General features: G+C 43.7%; 1 protein-coding gene and 2 non-coding genes across 4 annotated transcripts; all 3 read right to left on the reverse strand.

The window, feature by feature from the left end:
* Positions 1-3,043: 3,043 nt before the first annotated feature.
* Positions 3,044-9,051, reverse strand: RPL13 (ribosomal protein L13). Of its 2 annotated transcripts, XM_020989133.2 has the most exons (7): positions 8,962-9,001; positions 7,079-7,160; positions 6,406-6,523; positions 5,750-5,891; positions 5,346-5,519; positions 3,948-4,004; positions 3,044-3,240 (listed from the first exon to the last, which is right to left on the reverse strand). In XM_020989133.2, the coding sequence occupies exons 3-7, from the start codon at positions 6,507-6,509 to the stop codon at positions 3,082-3,084; spliced, it is 636 nt and encodes a 211-aa protein (XP_020844792.1). In that variant the 5' UTR covers positions 6,510-6,523; positions 7,079-7,160; positions 8,962-9,001; the 3' UTR covers positions 3,044-3,081. The 2 variants fall into 2 exon arrangements, with proteins under 2 accessions (XP_020844792.1, XP_020844791.1); XM_020989132.2 differs by lacking the exon at positions 7,079-7,160 and having other exon boundaries at positions 8,962-9,051.
* On the reverse strand, positions 5,582-5,674 carry LOC144456054 (small nucleolar RNA MBII-202). The gene has a single exon (XR_013484960.1). It is a non-coding gene; the product is annotated as a small nucleolar RNA MBII-202 (small nucleolar RNA).
* On the reverse strand, positions 5,982-6,069 carry LOC144456053 (small nucleolar RNA MBII-202). The gene has a single exon (XR_013484959.1). It is a non-coding gene; the product is annotated as a small nucleolar RNA MBII-202 (small nucleolar RNA).
* Positions 9,052-17,633: the final 8,582 nt, after the last annotated feature.

The raw sequence follows: 17,633 nt of genomic DNA on the forward strand, positions 1-17,633 counted from the left end.
TTAATATCAGCAATTTCCAGAGACTGCCTTAGCCCACTGCAAAATTACTACCTTGTAGGCAAATTTCAGTAACTTGCCTTTATACATGGAAATGCCTCTCCTCCATCCTATCCTCCCACCTTTAGATAGGTAGCATACATTCATAGACTAAAAGCAACTTTTTTTTTTTTGCCTCGATCAGAATACAATCACAGAATCATAAAGACTTGGGGCTGGGAGGGAACTGAGATGCCCTGCCTACTAAGTTGTGATTTATCCAAGGTTGCAAAGATTTTTTAAAAAAGCTTTTTTTGTTACTATCTTTTCTTTCAACATCTTCATGTATCCTTCCCTCCTTCCCCTCCCCGGTAAGCTAGGCTAGTGAACTCTTTTTGTATCCCTGTCACTTAGCACAGTGCCAGGCACACAGAAGGGGCTTAATCGGGTAAGCTTTGAAAAAATGAAAAAAACCAGCTCAGCAAAGCCAAGCAACAGGACAGACACAGGTCTGACAGCTCAGGCAGGTGTAGCAGTAGCCTGCAGCCCCACATCTTCAAAGGGAGGGCAGACTGGCTATGTATTAAATAGTAACACAAGATTTGAGCTGAAGGCTGGTCACCAATGCCAGTGTTCTATCTGGCATACCTGTTAACATCCAGCTTAAAGCAAAGCCTCAGCTTTAGCTGCAGCATAGCATATTTTGGGATTTGGGTCTCCAGCATTTAGCCCTGTTGTATCCATCATACCCTACGGACTCCACGAACACTTGTTTAGGGTCATAGCCATCACTTCTCACTGAAGGCCAATTTTCTTTGGACTCCATCCTGACTTTGTAGGCCCTGAACAAGCTCCTTGAGAGATCCTATAACCTCAGCACTTCCTAAATTGCACTTAGTAGGCCCTTTTTAAAAAGGCACGGTGCTGACTTTTAAATGTCAGTGGGAGAAACAAATGGATGACAGAGGGAGTATCTATCTGGGGCTATCTGCTCTCAGGCTGTACCCCTTCGGACCCAGAATCCCCATCATCGTGTAAGTTGGCGGCAGCCCCATCAGCAGCCTCAGCCTCAGGACTCCTCTGAATGGAGGGTTGACAATTCACCCAACCTCCATTTGAGGGCACCCAAACGAGACGCCTCTTCCTTTTCCATCCAGCTGCACTTCTTTGGGCTTTGCCATCATACACCAGGTGTCTTCGTTTTCCTACCTCCTCCAGCCCATGTCCCTTTGCTCTTATGTTTCCTTTTCTAAATTGCCTTCCCCCATTAAAATGTCAGGTCTTTGAGGACAAGAACTGTATTCACATATGTATCCCCAAACACTCTGAACAATGTCTGGCACATAGCACATAGCAGGTACCTGATGTTTATGGAATGACTGGGGAAAAGGAGACAAGTTAACAAGTCCATTGCATGTCTTTTTCCCCTCCCATTTCTTCCAGTAAAATCTTTACCAAGATTCTTCCAAAGGACTTGCACCAGCCCCACCTAGTGGTGAGATGCATTTCTTCTCACAAATCAAGTGCTTCAGGGCCAAATATTCGCAGTATCAAAGTCCTTAACACTTTGAAATCAATTATATTTCTACAATATGTCATAAGAAAGAACTGAGTAAGATTTTGCATTCTCCTGCCGATGACTAAGTTATTTGCATGAGTCGCTAGGCATCAATGCAGTTCTGTAAACCTATCACCAGTATTACTATGGTGGTAATGAAAAAACCTAAGTGTGCAGTGGGCACACAAAATCATTGGTTAAGAGAAATACAAACGAAGGTGAAGAGGGTTCACCCACAGCCTGCAAACTGGCAAGAAACAAGTCAATGCTTAGACAGACACGGTTAGAGTGGCACGTTAGCTGAGCCCAAGTGGCTCAAACTTTCTGAAGATCATTTGCAGTTATACAAGAAAAACAACTAGATTATAGCAATTACAGGAACAGAAATAAATCCTAAGGCAGTCAGAAATAAAGGTTCAGGATACACAATCAGTGCTATTTCTTGGACGAACTGATGTGAGTTCTCATCAACTGGTAGTGGCAGAAAAAACTAGCAATAACTCATACTGTACAAAACGACCAATGAGGATTCAGGAAAACTTAAGCTATGCAGCACGAAATAAGCCTAACTTACTCCCAAAATTCAAGTCAACATCCAATGTACAATAAAAAGATCAAGGAGCAGCTAGGTGGTGCAGTGGAGTCAGGAGGACCCAAGTTCAAATCAGGCCTCAGACACCCAACACTAGTTGTGTGACCCTGGAGAACATTTAGAGAAAACCTTCCCACCTCACAGGAGGAAAGTAGCACTTACAGCTACTGACTGATGTGTTCCTAAAGAGGGGTGCTTGGCAGCAGATACAGGACTGAAGAAACATGGGTCCGACTGGGGAACGACCAAAGTGGAATGCAGATGGTTGGTCTGGCTACTTGATGGGGGTGGGGGAAGCACCTCAGCAATGAGTGATGACCTCTAGCGCCAAGGTTCACTCGGTGAGCTTCTCCAGGGTACAGTGGATAGAGTAGAGCTAGGAAGGCCAAAGGGTCATGTAAGTATTATAAAAGGGGTGTGTTACGAACCCCAAACCTTCTTCCTTTTACTTAGGGTAGGTGAGAGAAGCCTCATTGGGTGGGTGATTGGCTGTTTTAAGATAAAAATAATCTGTGGTAAAACCAAAGTGCTTTGGCCAATCACTGAATAAGCAAGTGAAGAAAATCTTCAGGACAGAATGCAAGATGGGTCATGTCCATCAAGGCAGTTAAGGCACTCAATGGAAAGAGAACAGCTAGAGAATGAACCGACAGCAATCTTTAAGCCTGCCAGCAGGTAGAGAGCTGGACCAGGGCCCAGGCGCTGTCTTCAAGACCCACGCCTATGTTATGTCGGCAGTCTTTTTACAGACCACAGCAGCTAGAGCAAATGACCTCAAGAGCACAACCACACCTTTTCAGGCACAACTTGCTCTCATCTCAGCCTTTGGGACTTGCTAGGACTCGCTGACCCAGAAAGACTGGCTTTTTAATCCCTCTCCAGCTCTTTACAGCTGATCCAAGACAATACCACACAGATATTTCGTATTATTTTATTGAAAGTTCTCAGAGGCTGTTCACTTTTTCTTCTCCACATCTTGCTCTGCAGCCTCCTTGGCTCGTTTTGCCCGGATTCCAAAGAGACGGGCATTGGCCCGGGCCATTCGAAGACTAGCAAACGCCTTAAAATTCTTCTCGTCTTCAGTGATGACTCGAGCCTTTTCTTTCTTGTAGACCTGAAGGGGCAGAAAGACCTCTCTTTACCTCACAGGACATTATTTCCATCTAGGTTACCCACAAGCTGACAGCCTGCCTGGGCACTCTTGGATTTTACTTATTACTAACAATTCTAACAAAATAGTCAACTCTATCCAGAGACCAATGAGAAGCTGACCAAACTGTAAGAGAAGTTACATAGAGAAGAGTTACTAAAATCTGGCTAGTAAAATGCATGCTTCTACTGGAGCTGGCCAAAAACAAAACACCACCACGCCAAAACACACTCACACTCACACACACACACACACACACACACACACAAAACCACAAAACTTTCCATCTGTCCTATAGACACACCTACATCCTGGTATAAACAATTCTTTCAAACAAAAGAAATTTTACAATTGTAGCATCTATGCTTACTAATTCTACCTCCTTCTCCAGTCCACTACATTAAAGTTGCATCAGAGTAGCAAGATGATGTAGGGCCAACTCCAGGGTTGAGAAAAGTAATTAAACTGTACCTAAGGGAGGTAATTCAGAGATTTCCCCTTCCTAAGCATTCAAAGCTAAGCTTCCAAAGACCTTTCTGCAACGTAAGGTGCCCCAACGCTCCCCCATTGAATGCCCAGAGGTAGGAGTCCAGTCTTTTCCTCTTTCAAAGAAGAAATCCCAGCAAGAGTCACGTGGGCACTGACCCACCTCTGCTCATGAGTTCACTTACATTTCTGATGGGCATAACTGGTCCCGTAAGTTGGGTTGCCAACTTGAGCTCTTCAGCCTGTAACAAGAGAATAAATTTTCAGTGTTTTGCCTACAACTAGTGACACTATCTCATTCACAGACCAAGGAGTTTCTGTTACTACTGTACTTGGTTAGATCTGGAAGGGAAAATTTTGACGGAACTTGTCTTATGCAAATAGTAATGCACGGTGGTCAAGGACAAAGATTAAAATACATTAAACAGGATTCTAGGTCTCATTAAAAAAAACAACACCACAATTTTACAAACTATTGACGTGTAGATCTCCATAAACTCAAATAGTAAAATAACATTCAATTGGTGCTTTAGTGTTTGTCCCTTACATTTGAGGCAGGGGAAGAATACACTCCTCAATTCAAATGTTCATTAATTATCAACCCAGGTGCCTTCAAACATCTTACAAAGTTTTTGTAGAGTGCTCTGTACTTTTCACATTCAGTGAATTGTGTTAACATTTATGTGACAGTATTCAATGTGTCTTTTGAAGGAAGGGATTCGTCTTTGGTTATCAGTGTCTAGTGAAACAGCATAGAAACTTTCACGAACTCAAGATGAGCTGGTTTTTCTGTTCATCAGAATAAACAGTTTTAGAAGACTAAATTCCTATTTCTGTAGAGGGCACAAGGATCCTCCCAATTACTTAGGCTAGAAACTAAAGTGTCATCCTGACTCCTCACTCTCATCCCTCCATATCCAATCTCCTGACAAGTCTTGTTGATTTTACCTTAATTTGCCACCATCTTGGCAAAGACCCTCATCCCTTCATGTCTAGAAGCAATAGCCTTCAGGTTGGTCTCCCTTGCCTCAAGACCCTCCTCATTCCAGGTACCAAACTTTAGATCTTTAGAAAATCTGGCCATGCTAGCTCCCTCACCTCCCCCATCAATCAGCTCCAGCAGCTCCTTATTACACCCCACTTCCTGCCATGAAGTTTAAGACTGAGTAACACTGGCCTCCTTGTTGTTCCTCAAAAGTCAGGAAATCCCCTGCCCCCTCAAGCATTTCCACTTGCTCTCCACCACACCTGGGATTCGTGCCCCCCCCAACTCTTTCGCTTCCTACCTAAAAGTCTCAGCCACCTTCTGTAAGAAGGTTTTGCTGATTATCCCTACTTAATGTCAGTGCCTTTCTTCTGTTGATCATTTCAATGAATTCTGCATGCAGTTTGTATAGTTTTCATGCTGTCTACCCCATTAGACTATGAGCTCCTTGAAAGCAGGGACTATTTTTTGCCTTTCTTGTAACCCCTTTAGTAGTTAGCATAGTAGGTGCTCAGTAAAAGCCTGACTAACCAAAACAGTAAGTAATTAAGATGAATTGATAATCCGTCCTCTCCCCTATTATACGTCTTATACTTACAGAGCTATCTCCCTTCTTGGGTGCAGATGGTTTCCTTGGGAAGAGGATCAGTTTGGAACGATATTCTTTCAGCCGCTGCACATTTGCCTGGAGAGACTCTGTAGACTTATTTCGGCGACGAGGGTCCACAGAGATACCAATGGTCCGTGCCACTTTTTTATGGATACCAGCCACCTACACCCCATAAAGATAACTATTAAGTGCTGCTCATGCCCTGTGACTTCTACATCCTACAGAAAGACAGCAGGCTATAACAGTCATCAGATGGAAAAGGGTTCAAATGTGCATTCATCAGAGGCAGTACAGAGATTCCGGAGAAAATGTCATCATTTGACTGTTTGACCAATGCAGAAACAAGTACTATGTTGCGTCTAGCTAAAACATAAGGTTTCCATGTAACTCACCCTAAGCTCTTCCAAGCTGAATCCTCTACCAGCACGTACTTTGGTGTGGTATCGGACAGTAGGGCACCTCACAATGGGCCGGATAGGACCAGAGGCAGGGCGAGGAGCAATTCGGCGTGCTTTTGCTTGACGGGCCTTTCGCCTGTTCAATGAGATTCAGGAGTTATTTTCCTACTTTTGCTTGAGGATCAGCACAGGGATAAGGTTAACAATAAAGATATGTCTCCTAATGAAAGAGATCACAACACTCATCAGATGGAAAAGGGTTCAAATGTACTTTCATCAGAGGCAGTACAGAGATTCCGGAGAAAATGTCATCATTTGAGTGTGCGATCAAGTTTCTTCTAAGATATGAAACCTCTGGTCCAGTCTCATAGAGATGTTAACCCCGTACAAAATATAAACTATAGCCCAATTCAAACAACAAAACAACAAAAAAAATCACAAAAACAAAATATGACCATAAAAAGACCAAGAGGCATGCTCCCCGCTTTTACCAACCACAGAAGTGGGTGCTTTAAGTTCAGACCTTCTGAACCAGAATCAGAACACTAAGACCTGGTCTAAAATACTTATTTCAGTGAGGAAACCAAAGCCTAGGAGGTGACTTCAAATAAAAGAGCAATGGACCAACTAAAACCTCTCACATTACTTACCTCCTGATCTTCCTGGCTGGCTGGTTAAACCATGTGGCAACTCGTCTTTGCCAGTCTTTGTGGAAATGGGGCTTCAGAATCATGCCATTTCGGCTGGGCGCCATGGCTGCTTAGAGCCCTGGAGAAAAACAAAACCCCACACCTTATGTACATAGAAAAAAAGACATTCTTAACCCCTCTCAGCAATATAAGGATCTCAGACATCTCCAAAAGCCTCATGATGGAAAACGCTACCCACATCCAAAGAAAGAAGCATATTATTTGCTCTTTTTTTTCCTTCTGTTGTGTTGTTTCCTCTTTCTGGTGGTTCCTCCTATTAGTTCTAATTCTTACTTACAAGAACACTAATGTGAAACTATGTTTAGTAGGAACATACACATAGCCTACATTAGATTGCACGCTGTCTTGGGGAGAGAGGTAGAGAAAAATTTTAAACTCAAATGCTTATGGAAGTGATTTTTAATAATTCAAAACAAATTAATAAAACATTGTGGAAAAAAAAAGTACCTAAGTTTGAAGTGTCAAAAAAAAAAAAGACACACAGTACTACCCAGTCAGCAATTTCATTTGCCTTTGTAGTTTGTCCACTTGATGCTGCACTTACTCAATTACAGGATGAACTCTATTGTCACACCTGCTTTAATAATCAATTCAATAAACACTACCTAAGTACCTTTGTACAACTGCTGTGTTAGATGCCAGGTGACAGTCTCTGATCTCAAGATCTTCTATTAACGAAGGAAAGATTTCTGCACCTACAAGGTACGAGCATAAAGCAGTGCCAGGAACAAAGACCTGGGCAACCTGAGAGAATACTGGGGGTGGGGAATATCAAGGAGCTTCATGGAGGAGGTAGAAACACTTTTCTTTTAAAAAAAGCAGAAATGAAAAGTTATCGTTTATATTTATATAGCATTTCCATGTTTACTAAGTGTGACATATACATATCTCTGCATGAAGACAATTGAAACTAGAAGCTGAGGAGGACAATAACACAGGTAGGAAAGCTAGGAGAGTAGCTCCAAGAAAACCTGAGAGAGTGTATCCAACTGTAAATTTCACCTCTGCCTCCCCTTCCCCTTAGCCTACAACCCATCAACTATTCCACTCCCCCTCCTTATCTCACTCCCTCATTTTTTAGAACTCTGCCACTGTTCCCCTCAACTAACCCTGTTACAGATGAGGAAATTAAATCTGGGATCATAAACGACTTGCTCAGGTTCACAGAGCTAATAAATATCTGTGTGAGGGAAGATTTGGTCAACTCATGCCTTCCTCATACCAAGTTCAGTGTTCTACGCCCTATGTTACCTTTATGAATAAAAAAATCATAAAGCACTTACAGATACAAAGGGCACATTGTACCCTGCCCTTCGAGCGCTTATAGCCTCTTTCAATCTACAACTGTAAAAATAAATGCTTCCGAAGCAGAGGTCTAATCATGGCCCTTCTTCGTTCTATAAGAATCTTCTAGGGCTCCCTGCTGCTTCCAGAATCAAATACAAGTTCCTCTGGCATTTCATGTCCTCCACGAGAGGCTCCAACAAGCACTATCTGTCTTCGCATCAACCAGTCCCCACACCTGGAATGCTGTACAATTCTACCTTTTCCCTTCAAATGCTGGGCCTTCCTCCCCTCAAATTACTCTATTTACTTATCTGTGTTTTCTCCCCCCCCAGAGTGAAAGCTCTTTGAAAGAGACTTTTTTGCCCTCACGCCCTTAAGACTGTACCCTCGTGGTGCTTCGCACGAAGTTTGTTAAACAATCGGGGGATAAAGTAAAACGAGACTGAAAAGGCCTTGCTTTATGGACGTCACTTCGTCCAGCAGGGCCTGACCCTATCATCTCGCCCCCTACACCCCGGGGGCTCCGGGCACGTCCTACTGTTGCTGGAGCGCAGTCCAGCCCCGCCCTGGCCCCGCGCGCTCTCCAGCCACGCTCGCCGGCCCGCGGCGCCCCGCCGGCAGAGCCACGCTCTGGCGTCCCCCCAAGCTCGGACCAAGGGCCACCCCCGCCCCACGCCTCGCCCGATCCCCCTGCCTCGCTGGTTACTGGGCCCATCTCCTACCTCCCCAAGCCACCGGGAGGGCTGGCCTGTGCAGCCGAGCACTTCTCAGCCTTCCCCTTTATCTGCCCTCAGAAACCTCTGCTAAGCCCCGGGGCCTGAGGAAGTCGGCGCCGCCCTCCGGCCTGCTCCAGGAGGCCGCGGGGCCCGGGATCGAGCTCACCTGATGCGGCGTCTCTCGCCACCCTCGCCCCGGGACAACGTGCTACGGAACCCGCCGCCGGCCTGGTCCCATCCCCGGCGGCCGCCTGGGCCTCCCACGGGGAGCCACGCTCCAGCCAACCGCGGGCGGGTTAGGCCAGGCCGAGGCCTCGGGAGGCCCGGCGCTGCGCAGGGAAGCAAAAGACCCATACGAGGGCTCTCGACCTCGCCTGAGGGCCTCGCCGCCCGGGTCCAGGCCCGGCGCTGCCGTCCAGATCGAGAAGGGAGCCAGATGACCCAACATGAGGGCGGATGGCAATGGATGGCTTGGGCCACTAAACCCTCTTACCTCCTCACAGGCACCTCAGCCGATCGCAAAGGAAAGCGGCGTAGTGAAGCACGCCGGGATAGCGATGATTTCAGCCTATCAGAGTCCCCGGCGCTTTGCAGCCAATCGGAGCTGTAAGTGGGGGCGAAAACGCGTAGCAAGGGCAAAGGGGTTCTCCAGCCTACTGGATAAACTTATTTTTTTCCTTCACAAAGATGGCGCCAGCCTTAAAGGTACATGACTTCATTTTTCTCCACTACCCCAGCAATTAAACTTGAAATCACCAAAGTAATGTGGTTAGTGTTTATTTCCTATTGGTTGTACATTGCAGGCGCGAAAAATCACAAATTCTCCTTTATTCGGAATGTGTCCCAAAAAACTATAACTAGTGAAAAGAACTCTGTGCTAAGGCAGGAGGCTAGGTTTCCTTTGTGGCAGTAAGCAATTAATTTCATTTCTGTGCTCGCCAGGTCTCACCCACTCTCTTCTCACCTGTTAGCTCTGGAGCCAATGGAAAAAGGCTCTGCTGGCTCGCGGACCCCCAACGGGTGAACTTTGGCGGGTAGCAGTGGTAACAGGGGATGGAGGTAGGCTCAAGCCAGACAACCTGGGTTAAATCCCTCCGCTCACTTAGCGGCGTTGACCCAAACTTCACTGGGCCTCCACTGGTGACCTCTTCAGCTCCCGGGGACTCAATCATCGTCCCTAGGCGGAGGATTCTTAAATCTACTCATACAAAGCCAGGAGCTCTGCTGACCCTCAACCTCGCATCTCCCACTGCCCATCAGGAACCTCAAACTGAACGTTCCACATCTTCTGCTCAACACGTCCAAAACTGAGCTCATTCTTTCCCCCAAAATGTTCCCCTCTTCCTCAGGACCGTTTCCCTCTGGCTGTAGAGGGTACCACCATGCCAGTCACCGCGGTTCATTCTCAAGTCCTCCCTCCCTCTCTCTCATCCTCTCACACCTCTCCCCCCATATCCAATCTGTGTCCCAGGTCTGCCATTTCCCCCCGATATCTCTCCAATACGCCCTTCTCTCCTCTGGCATTGCCACTAGCTCTGTGCAGATACCACCTAACACTTCCTGCAATAACCTGGAGTTGGTCTGCTTACCATGAAATCTTCCCAGTCCATTTTCCACTCAGTTGTCAAAGTGATCTTCCTAAAAGAGATCTTCCTAAAACAGATCCGACCTTCCCATACAATAAACCCCTATCACCTCCAGGATTAAATATAAATTCCTGTCTTTATAACTTGCCCCCACCCCAGGTTCCACAAATAGCATATTGCCCAGCACACAGTAGGTGCTTAATAAATGTTTATTGACTAACAGTTTCCTCAGTCATAAAATGAAAAAGGAAGAACTAAATGAGCTAGAGGTCCCTTCTAAGTCCACTCAAGTCTAGAGGCAAATTAATTGACTACCATGTGCTAATCAATGGGGATACAAAGAAAGGCAAAAGATAGTCCCTGCTCTCAAGGAGTTCACAGTCTAATAGGGAAGACATATACAGATAACCTATATCAGACTGCTTGCTGTCTTGGAGAGAAGCAAGGGGAGGGAGGGAGAGAGGGAGAAAAAAACTTGGAACTCAAAATCTCATAAAAGTGAATGATGAAAACTAAAATTAATTAATTAAAAAAGGCATATGCAGAATAAATTGAAGATCGCCACAGAGGGATGGCACTAGCATTAAAGGGGACTCACAAAAGCTTCTTGTAGAAGCTGGGATGTAAGCAGTATCTGAAGGAATCCAGACAAGCCAGCAGTCAGAGATGACGAGAGAGCGCATTCCAGGCCTGGAGAACAGCCAGTGAAAATGCCCGGAAGCAGACGAAGCATCTTGTGTGAAGCACAAAAAGGAGGCTAGAGTAACTGGATCAAAGGTACTTGGAGGGGGGTAAAGGTGTAAGAAGGCTATAAAGTAAAGGTCTTTAAAAGCCAAAAGGAGAATTTTATATTTGATCCAGGAGTTAGGAGGGAGCCATTGGATTTGATTGAATGGAGTATGTCTCTATGACAGGGTCAGAGCTACGCTTCAGGCAGATCATTTCGATGGATAAGTAGAGAATGGACTGGAGTGGGCACAGATTTGTGGCAGGAAAACCAACTAGTAAGCTAGTGTCATAGTCTAGGTGTGAGTGGATGAGGCCTGCACCAAGGGGTGGCAGTGTCAGAGGAGGGAAGATATTACAGCAGATTTGGCAAGTACATCCGAGATGAAAGTGAGGAGTCAGGGTTTAGACTAGGAGACTAGTGCCCTAAGTAGATCTATGATCTTGTAATAAAACTATTTTAGGTCTCTAATGATTCCCTTATTATAAAATTCAATGGCTTTTTTTTAGTCATTTCCCTTGACCTCTCTGCATCCTACACTGCTCAAATCCTCCCCCACCCCTCACCCCCTTTCTTAATATTCTCTCCTGTTTTGGCTTCCAAAACACTGTACTCTCATGATTCTCCTTCTTAGCTCTTTGACAGCTCTGCTGAAAATGTTGCCTTGCTCTCCTTTCTTTTCCTTAAATGGGGACACCCTCCAAGACTTATCTTTCCCCCTCTTTTCTTTCTACATACTTCACCATAGGCAATGAGACGAGTAGATATCTTCTCTCCTGGTTTCAATTAGCCCCTCCTGTGCTGATGACCCTGATATCTATATTCTACTCCAGAGTACCAGTGTCCTGTTTCGGACTGACCGCTTTATATTTCCACTTAGATATTCCAATGGTACTTGAAACTCATCCTCACCAAAGCTGAACAGGCTGTCATTTCTATAAATTTTACCCTTCCCCTTACCTTCCCTATTTCTGATAAAAATCCTCCTACTCACCAGGGATTCAAATCTCAGAATTATTTTGGCTTCCCCCTCTCCATCACATGCTCTAATCAGCTGCCAATTCTTACCAATTGTGCCTCTGCAATATCTTTCATATATTAGCCTTACTGGAATTTGGGGGCATGTACCCTCTCTCTTCACCTTCTAAACTTAATGTTGTACTAGTGTTTGTATTTTGTGAAACTATATGCTCAAAACAAGGGTTTTAATCTTTTGAGGGGTCACAGATTCCTTTGGAAATCTGGTAAAGGCTATTTAGACTCCTTTTCAAAATCATGTTCTTTAAAATAATATTTTAGGAGGCAGAGCCAAGATGGCGGAGTGAAAGCAGTGACTTGCTTGAGCTCTCCCCCAAACCTCTCCAAATACTCATAAAAAATGTCTCTGAACAAATTCTGAAGCAGCAGAACCCACAAAAAGACAGAGTGAAACAAATTTCCAGCCCAAGACAATCTGGATGATTGATCAGAAAGGTGTATCGTGCCGGGCTGGGTGCACAGCGCAGCGCGGCGTGGGCGCACAGGCCGCAGCAAACCTGGAGCAGGCCTCAGAGGACTGAATCGAGGGCAGCTGTGGAGGTTTCCACACTCCTCAATCCACGAATGCCAAAGACAACTTAGAAGGTCAGTGGGAAAAGTCTGTTTCTGTCGGTGGTCAGAGAGGAAGGCGGGGTTTCAGCTCCATTCCCCAAGAGCGTGGCCCTGGGGGGGGGGCAGCAGCTTCCAGAGCTTCTGGCACACAGACTGAGGGGGAATCCAGTGGCTGATCAGAGAGGGACCGCAGGGATCTCTTTGCCAGTGCTGACGCAGGAATCTCTTGCTTTGCCTGTGTGTGGATCTGAGTCACAATTCTGGGCGGCAGTGCTGGAGTGAGGAGGAGCGCTGGTGCGGTGGAGCTTGTGGTGGCTGTGAAGAGAAACCCCTCCTCACCGTTACGGAACAGAAAGGAGTACTCGTAGTCACAGGCCAGGAAAGGAGTAAACACCTCGCCCCTTATCATACCACCTTGGAAGAACTGAAAATTTACAGGTCCCTACAAGTATCTCTGAAAACAGCTACACAAACCCCTGAAGCTTGGGACAGTACACTCTCCACATTGGAAGCAGACTCTTACCTTAACAAAGAGTTTAAAACTCAAGTAATTGCTGGGATCATGAGCAAGCAGCGCAAAAAGAGTCAGACTATATTATCTTACTTTGGTGAAAAAGAAGATCAAAATATACAACCAGAAGAAGACAACAAAATCAAAGCTCCTACATCCAAAGCCTCCAAGAAAAATATGAATCAGTCCCAGGCCTTGGAAGAGCTCAAAAGGGATTTTGAGAAGGGAAGTAGAGGAAAAACTGGGAAGAGAAATGAGAGTGATGCAAGAAAATCATGAAAAACAAGTCAACAGCTTGCTAAAGGAGACCCAAAAAAATACTGAAGAAAATAACACCTTAAAAAACAGCCTAACCCAAATGGCAAAAGAGGTCCAAAAAGCCAATGAGGAGAAAAATGCCCTAAAAAGCAAAATTGGCCAAATGGAAAAGGAAGTCCAAAAGATTACTGAAGAAAATACTTCCTTAAAAATTAGAATAGAGCAATTGGAAGACAGTGACTTTATGAGAAATCAAGACACTGTAAAACAAATCCAAAAGAATGAAAAATTAGAAAACAATGTGAAATATCTCACTGGAAAAACAACTGACCTGGAAAATAGATCCAGGAGAGAGAATTTAAAAATTATTGGACTATCTGAAAGCCATGATCAAAAAAAGAGCCTAGACATCATCTTTCAAGAAATTATCAAGGAAAACTGCCCTGATATAGTAGAACCAGAGGGCAAAATAGAAATTGAAAGAATCCACAGATCTCCTCCTGAAAGAGATCCCCAAAGGAAAACTCCTAGGAATATTGTAGCCAAATTCCAGAGTTCCCAGGTCAAGGAGAAAATATTACAAGCTGCCAGAAGGAAACAGTTCAAGTACTGTGGAAACACAATCAGGATAACACAAGATTTAGCAGCTTCTACATTAAAGGACCGCAGGGCATGGAATATAATATTCCGGAGGGCAAAGGAGATAGGATTACAACCAAGAATCACCTACCCAGCAAAACTGAGTATAATCCTTCAGGGGAAAAAATGGTCATTCAGTGAAATAGAGGACTTTCAAGCATTTCTGATGAAAAGACCAGAGCTAAATTTGACTTTCAAATACAGGACTCCAGTGGAACATGAAGAGGTAAACAGGAAAGAGAAATCATAAGAGACTTATTAAGATTGAACTGTTTACATTCCTGCATGGAAAGATGATATTTGTAACTCATGAGAACTTTGTCAGTATTAGGGTAGTTGAAGGAAAAAAATTGTATGTATGTATATATGTATAGATAGATAGATAGAAGGCACAGGGTGAGTTGAAGATTAAGGGGTCATATCTGGAGAATAAAATTAAGGGATGAGAGAGGATGATACTCGAAGAAGAAAGGGAGAGGTAGAATGGGGTAAATTATCTCACAAAAAAAAAAACAGAAAAGTCTCTCACAGTGGAGGGGAAACAGGGGAAGGTGAGAGGGAATGAGGGAATCTTATTCTCATAGGATTTGGCTTAAGGAGAGAATAACATACACATTCAATTGGGTATGGAAATCTGTCTTACCCTACAGGAAAATAGGGGGAGAAGGGACAAGAGAGAAGGGGGGTGATAGAGAGGAGGGCAGATTGGGAAAGAGGGTAATCAGAAGCAAATACTTCTGAGGAGGGACAGGGTCAAAAGAAAGAATAGAATAAATGGGAGGGCAGGATAGGATTAAGGGAAATAGAGTTAGTTTTTCACAACATGTCTACTAAGGAAGTGTTTTGCATAACTGCACATGTACAACCTATATTGAGTTGCTTGCCTTTTCAATGAGGGTGGGTGGGGAGGGAGGAAGGGAGAAAATTTGGAACTCAAAGTTTTAAAAACACATGTTTTAAAAAAATGTTTCCACATGCAACTGGGAAATAAGAAATACAGGAAATGGGGTACAGAAGTCTATCCTACTCTACAGGAAAATAGAAGGGGAAGGGGATAAGAGAAGAGGGGGGGAGAGAGATAGAAGAGAAGGCAGACCAGGGGAAGGGTATTCAGAATGCTTGCCATCTTGGGGTGGGGGATGGGTGAGAAATTTGGAACTCAAAAACTTGTGGAAGTGAATATTGAAAACTAAAAATAAATTAATTTATATTAAAAAATAAAAATAAAATAATAAAATAATAATTTTATTTTCTCCCCAATTCCATGTAAAAACAATTTTTAACATTTTTTAGTTTGAGTTCCAAATTCTATTCCTCCCTCTCCCCCCCCCACCCATGGTAAGCAATCTAAGTTATACATGTACAATTCTGTAAAACATTTCCATAAAAGTCATTTTGTGCAAGGACTGAGAGAGAGAGAAAGAGAGAGAACGCTTCAATCTGTATTCAGACATCAGTCTTTTCTCTGGATGTGAATAGCATTTTTCACCATGAATCCCTTGGGATTGTCTTGGGTCACTGTGTTGTTAAGAATACCTAAGTCATTCACGATCGATCATCACACAGTTATTATTGTTACTGTGTACAATGTTCTCCTCGTTCTGTTCACTTCACTATGCATCAGTTCATGTAAGTCCTTGCAGGTTTTTCTGAAATCATCCTGCTCGTCATTTCTTATAGCACAATAATATTCCATTACAATCACATACAACTTGTTCAGTCATTCTCCAATTGATGGGCATCCCCTCAATTTCTAATTTTTATCCACCATGAAAGGAGCTGCTATAAATATTTTTATACACATGGGTCCCTTCCCCTTCTTTTGTATATCTTTGGGATACAGACCTAGCAGTGGTATTGCTGGATGAAAAGTATGCAGTTTTACAGCCTTTTGGGCATAGTTCAATCAGTTCACAAGTCTACAAACATTATTACCAGCATTAGTGTCCCAGTTTTCCCACATTCCCTCCTATATCTATCATTTTCCTTTTCTGTCATGTTATACAATCTGGTACCTCAGAGTTTTAATTTGCATTTCTCTAATCAATAGTGATTTAGAGCATTTTTTCACATGACTAGAGATAGCTTTGATTTCTTCATCTGAAAACTGTCTGTTCATATCCTTTGACCAAGTATCAATTGAGGAATAACTCTTATTATAAATTTGACTCAGTTCTCTAAGTAATTTGAGAAATGAGGCCCATATCAAAGATGCTTGCTGCAAAAAATTTCCCCCAGCTTTCTTCTTTCCTTCTAATCCTGGTTGCATTGGTTCTTTGTGTAAAAACTTTTTAATTTTATATAATAAATATTATCCATTTTATATTTTGTAATGCTTTCTATATCTTGTTTGGTCTTAAATCCTTCCCTTATCCATAAATCTGACAGGTAAATTATTCCATGCTCTCCTAATTTGCTTATGGTATCACCCTTCATGTGTAAATCATGTACCCATTTTGACCTTATTTTGGAATACAGTGTGAAATGCTGGTCTACACTTAGTTTTCTGCCATACTGCAAAATAAAGGCATAAAATACATGGGATCACAAAGGAGATAAATGAATATATTTGTCTACACGTGTATGTGTGTGTGTATATATACACACATAAATATACACACACTAACAACACACAAAGTTCATTGATACTGGATTAAGAATAGCTACCCCAAAACACTGGGGGAAATGCAAAAATCATGAGCTGGTAGTATCTGCCCCCATGGAGGTCTTAATCTAACAGAGGGCTGTGACTCATACACAAATCACACATTGATCCTATTGTAATGGCTTCCTATTCCTTCAGTCTGTCCCCTCTCATACCTTGTCTAAACAAAAACCTTCAAGAAATCCTCCACTGCCTAAAATATATACTTCTTATCTTGACATTTAAGGCCTTCCATAATCAGGCTCCAACCTACTTTTTCAAGGTTACCTCAACATTCTTGTCTTCACCTTTGCTACATCTAGCCAAACCAAACTGCTCCTGTGTCCTCATCCTTCACCCATCCCTGGGCCTTGACTCATATCACCCCCTCCCTCCAAACCTAATATGGATTATCCTGTCCCCTCCTCTCCCACTCCCAACCAACCTTAATTTCTTCCCAGGTGAAATTCTTCCCTTCCAGATTCCGCTCAGAATCCATCTCCTTCAAACCTTCCCTTCCCTCTCTGGGTATAGTGAATGATCCTCAATAATCTCTCAGCACTCTGCTTGAATCTCTTCTTCACGCTGATTCCACTCTGGCCCATATTCATTGTGTACATCTCAGCTCTGTAAGATTACACTTCAATAAAGTGTATATAGTACTTCTTCTACCACCCTCAAGCCCCCATAGGTGGAAAGGGATATTAAGAGCATGCATGACCCCTGAAGAACATGGCTGACTAGAACCACAAATATGACAAGGCTGGCTCCCAGACACCTGCAGCACGCAGTCCAGGGCTGTCCTTTGGGAAACTACTGTAAGCCCACCTGAGTGGGACTGGAACTACATGCAAAAGATTTGTACATTCTCAGGAGAACATAAATAGCTTGAGACCAGAGTTTCATTTTTGTTCTCACTACTGTGAAATTAATATTTAGGAAATACAAGTCTGATCCTATTTAATAAACTCCAGGGCTTGCCATGACCCTCCAGGATCAAACAGAAAATCCTGTTTGGCTTTGAAAGCCCTAACCTCCCTCCTCCTACACCTCTCCAGTCCTCTTACACCTGATGATCCTCCTGGTACTCTGTCACCCAGTGACAATCGTCTCCTTGCTTTTCCTCACACAAGACTCTCCAACACCTGACTCCGAGCATTTTCCCTGCTGGTCCTCCAGATCTGGAATGCTCTCCCATCACATCTCTGTC

Source organism: Phascolarctos cinereus, unplaced genomic scaffold (assembly GCF_003287225.1).
Source record: "Phascolarctos cinereus isolate Bilbo 61053 unplaced genomic scaffold, phaCin_HiC Scaffold_2;HRSCAF=192, whole genome shotgun sequence".
Classification (NCBI taxonomy): domain Eukaryota; kingdom Metazoa; phylum Chordata; class Mammalia; order Diprotodontia; family Phascolarctidae; genus Phascolarctos; species Phascolarctos cinereus.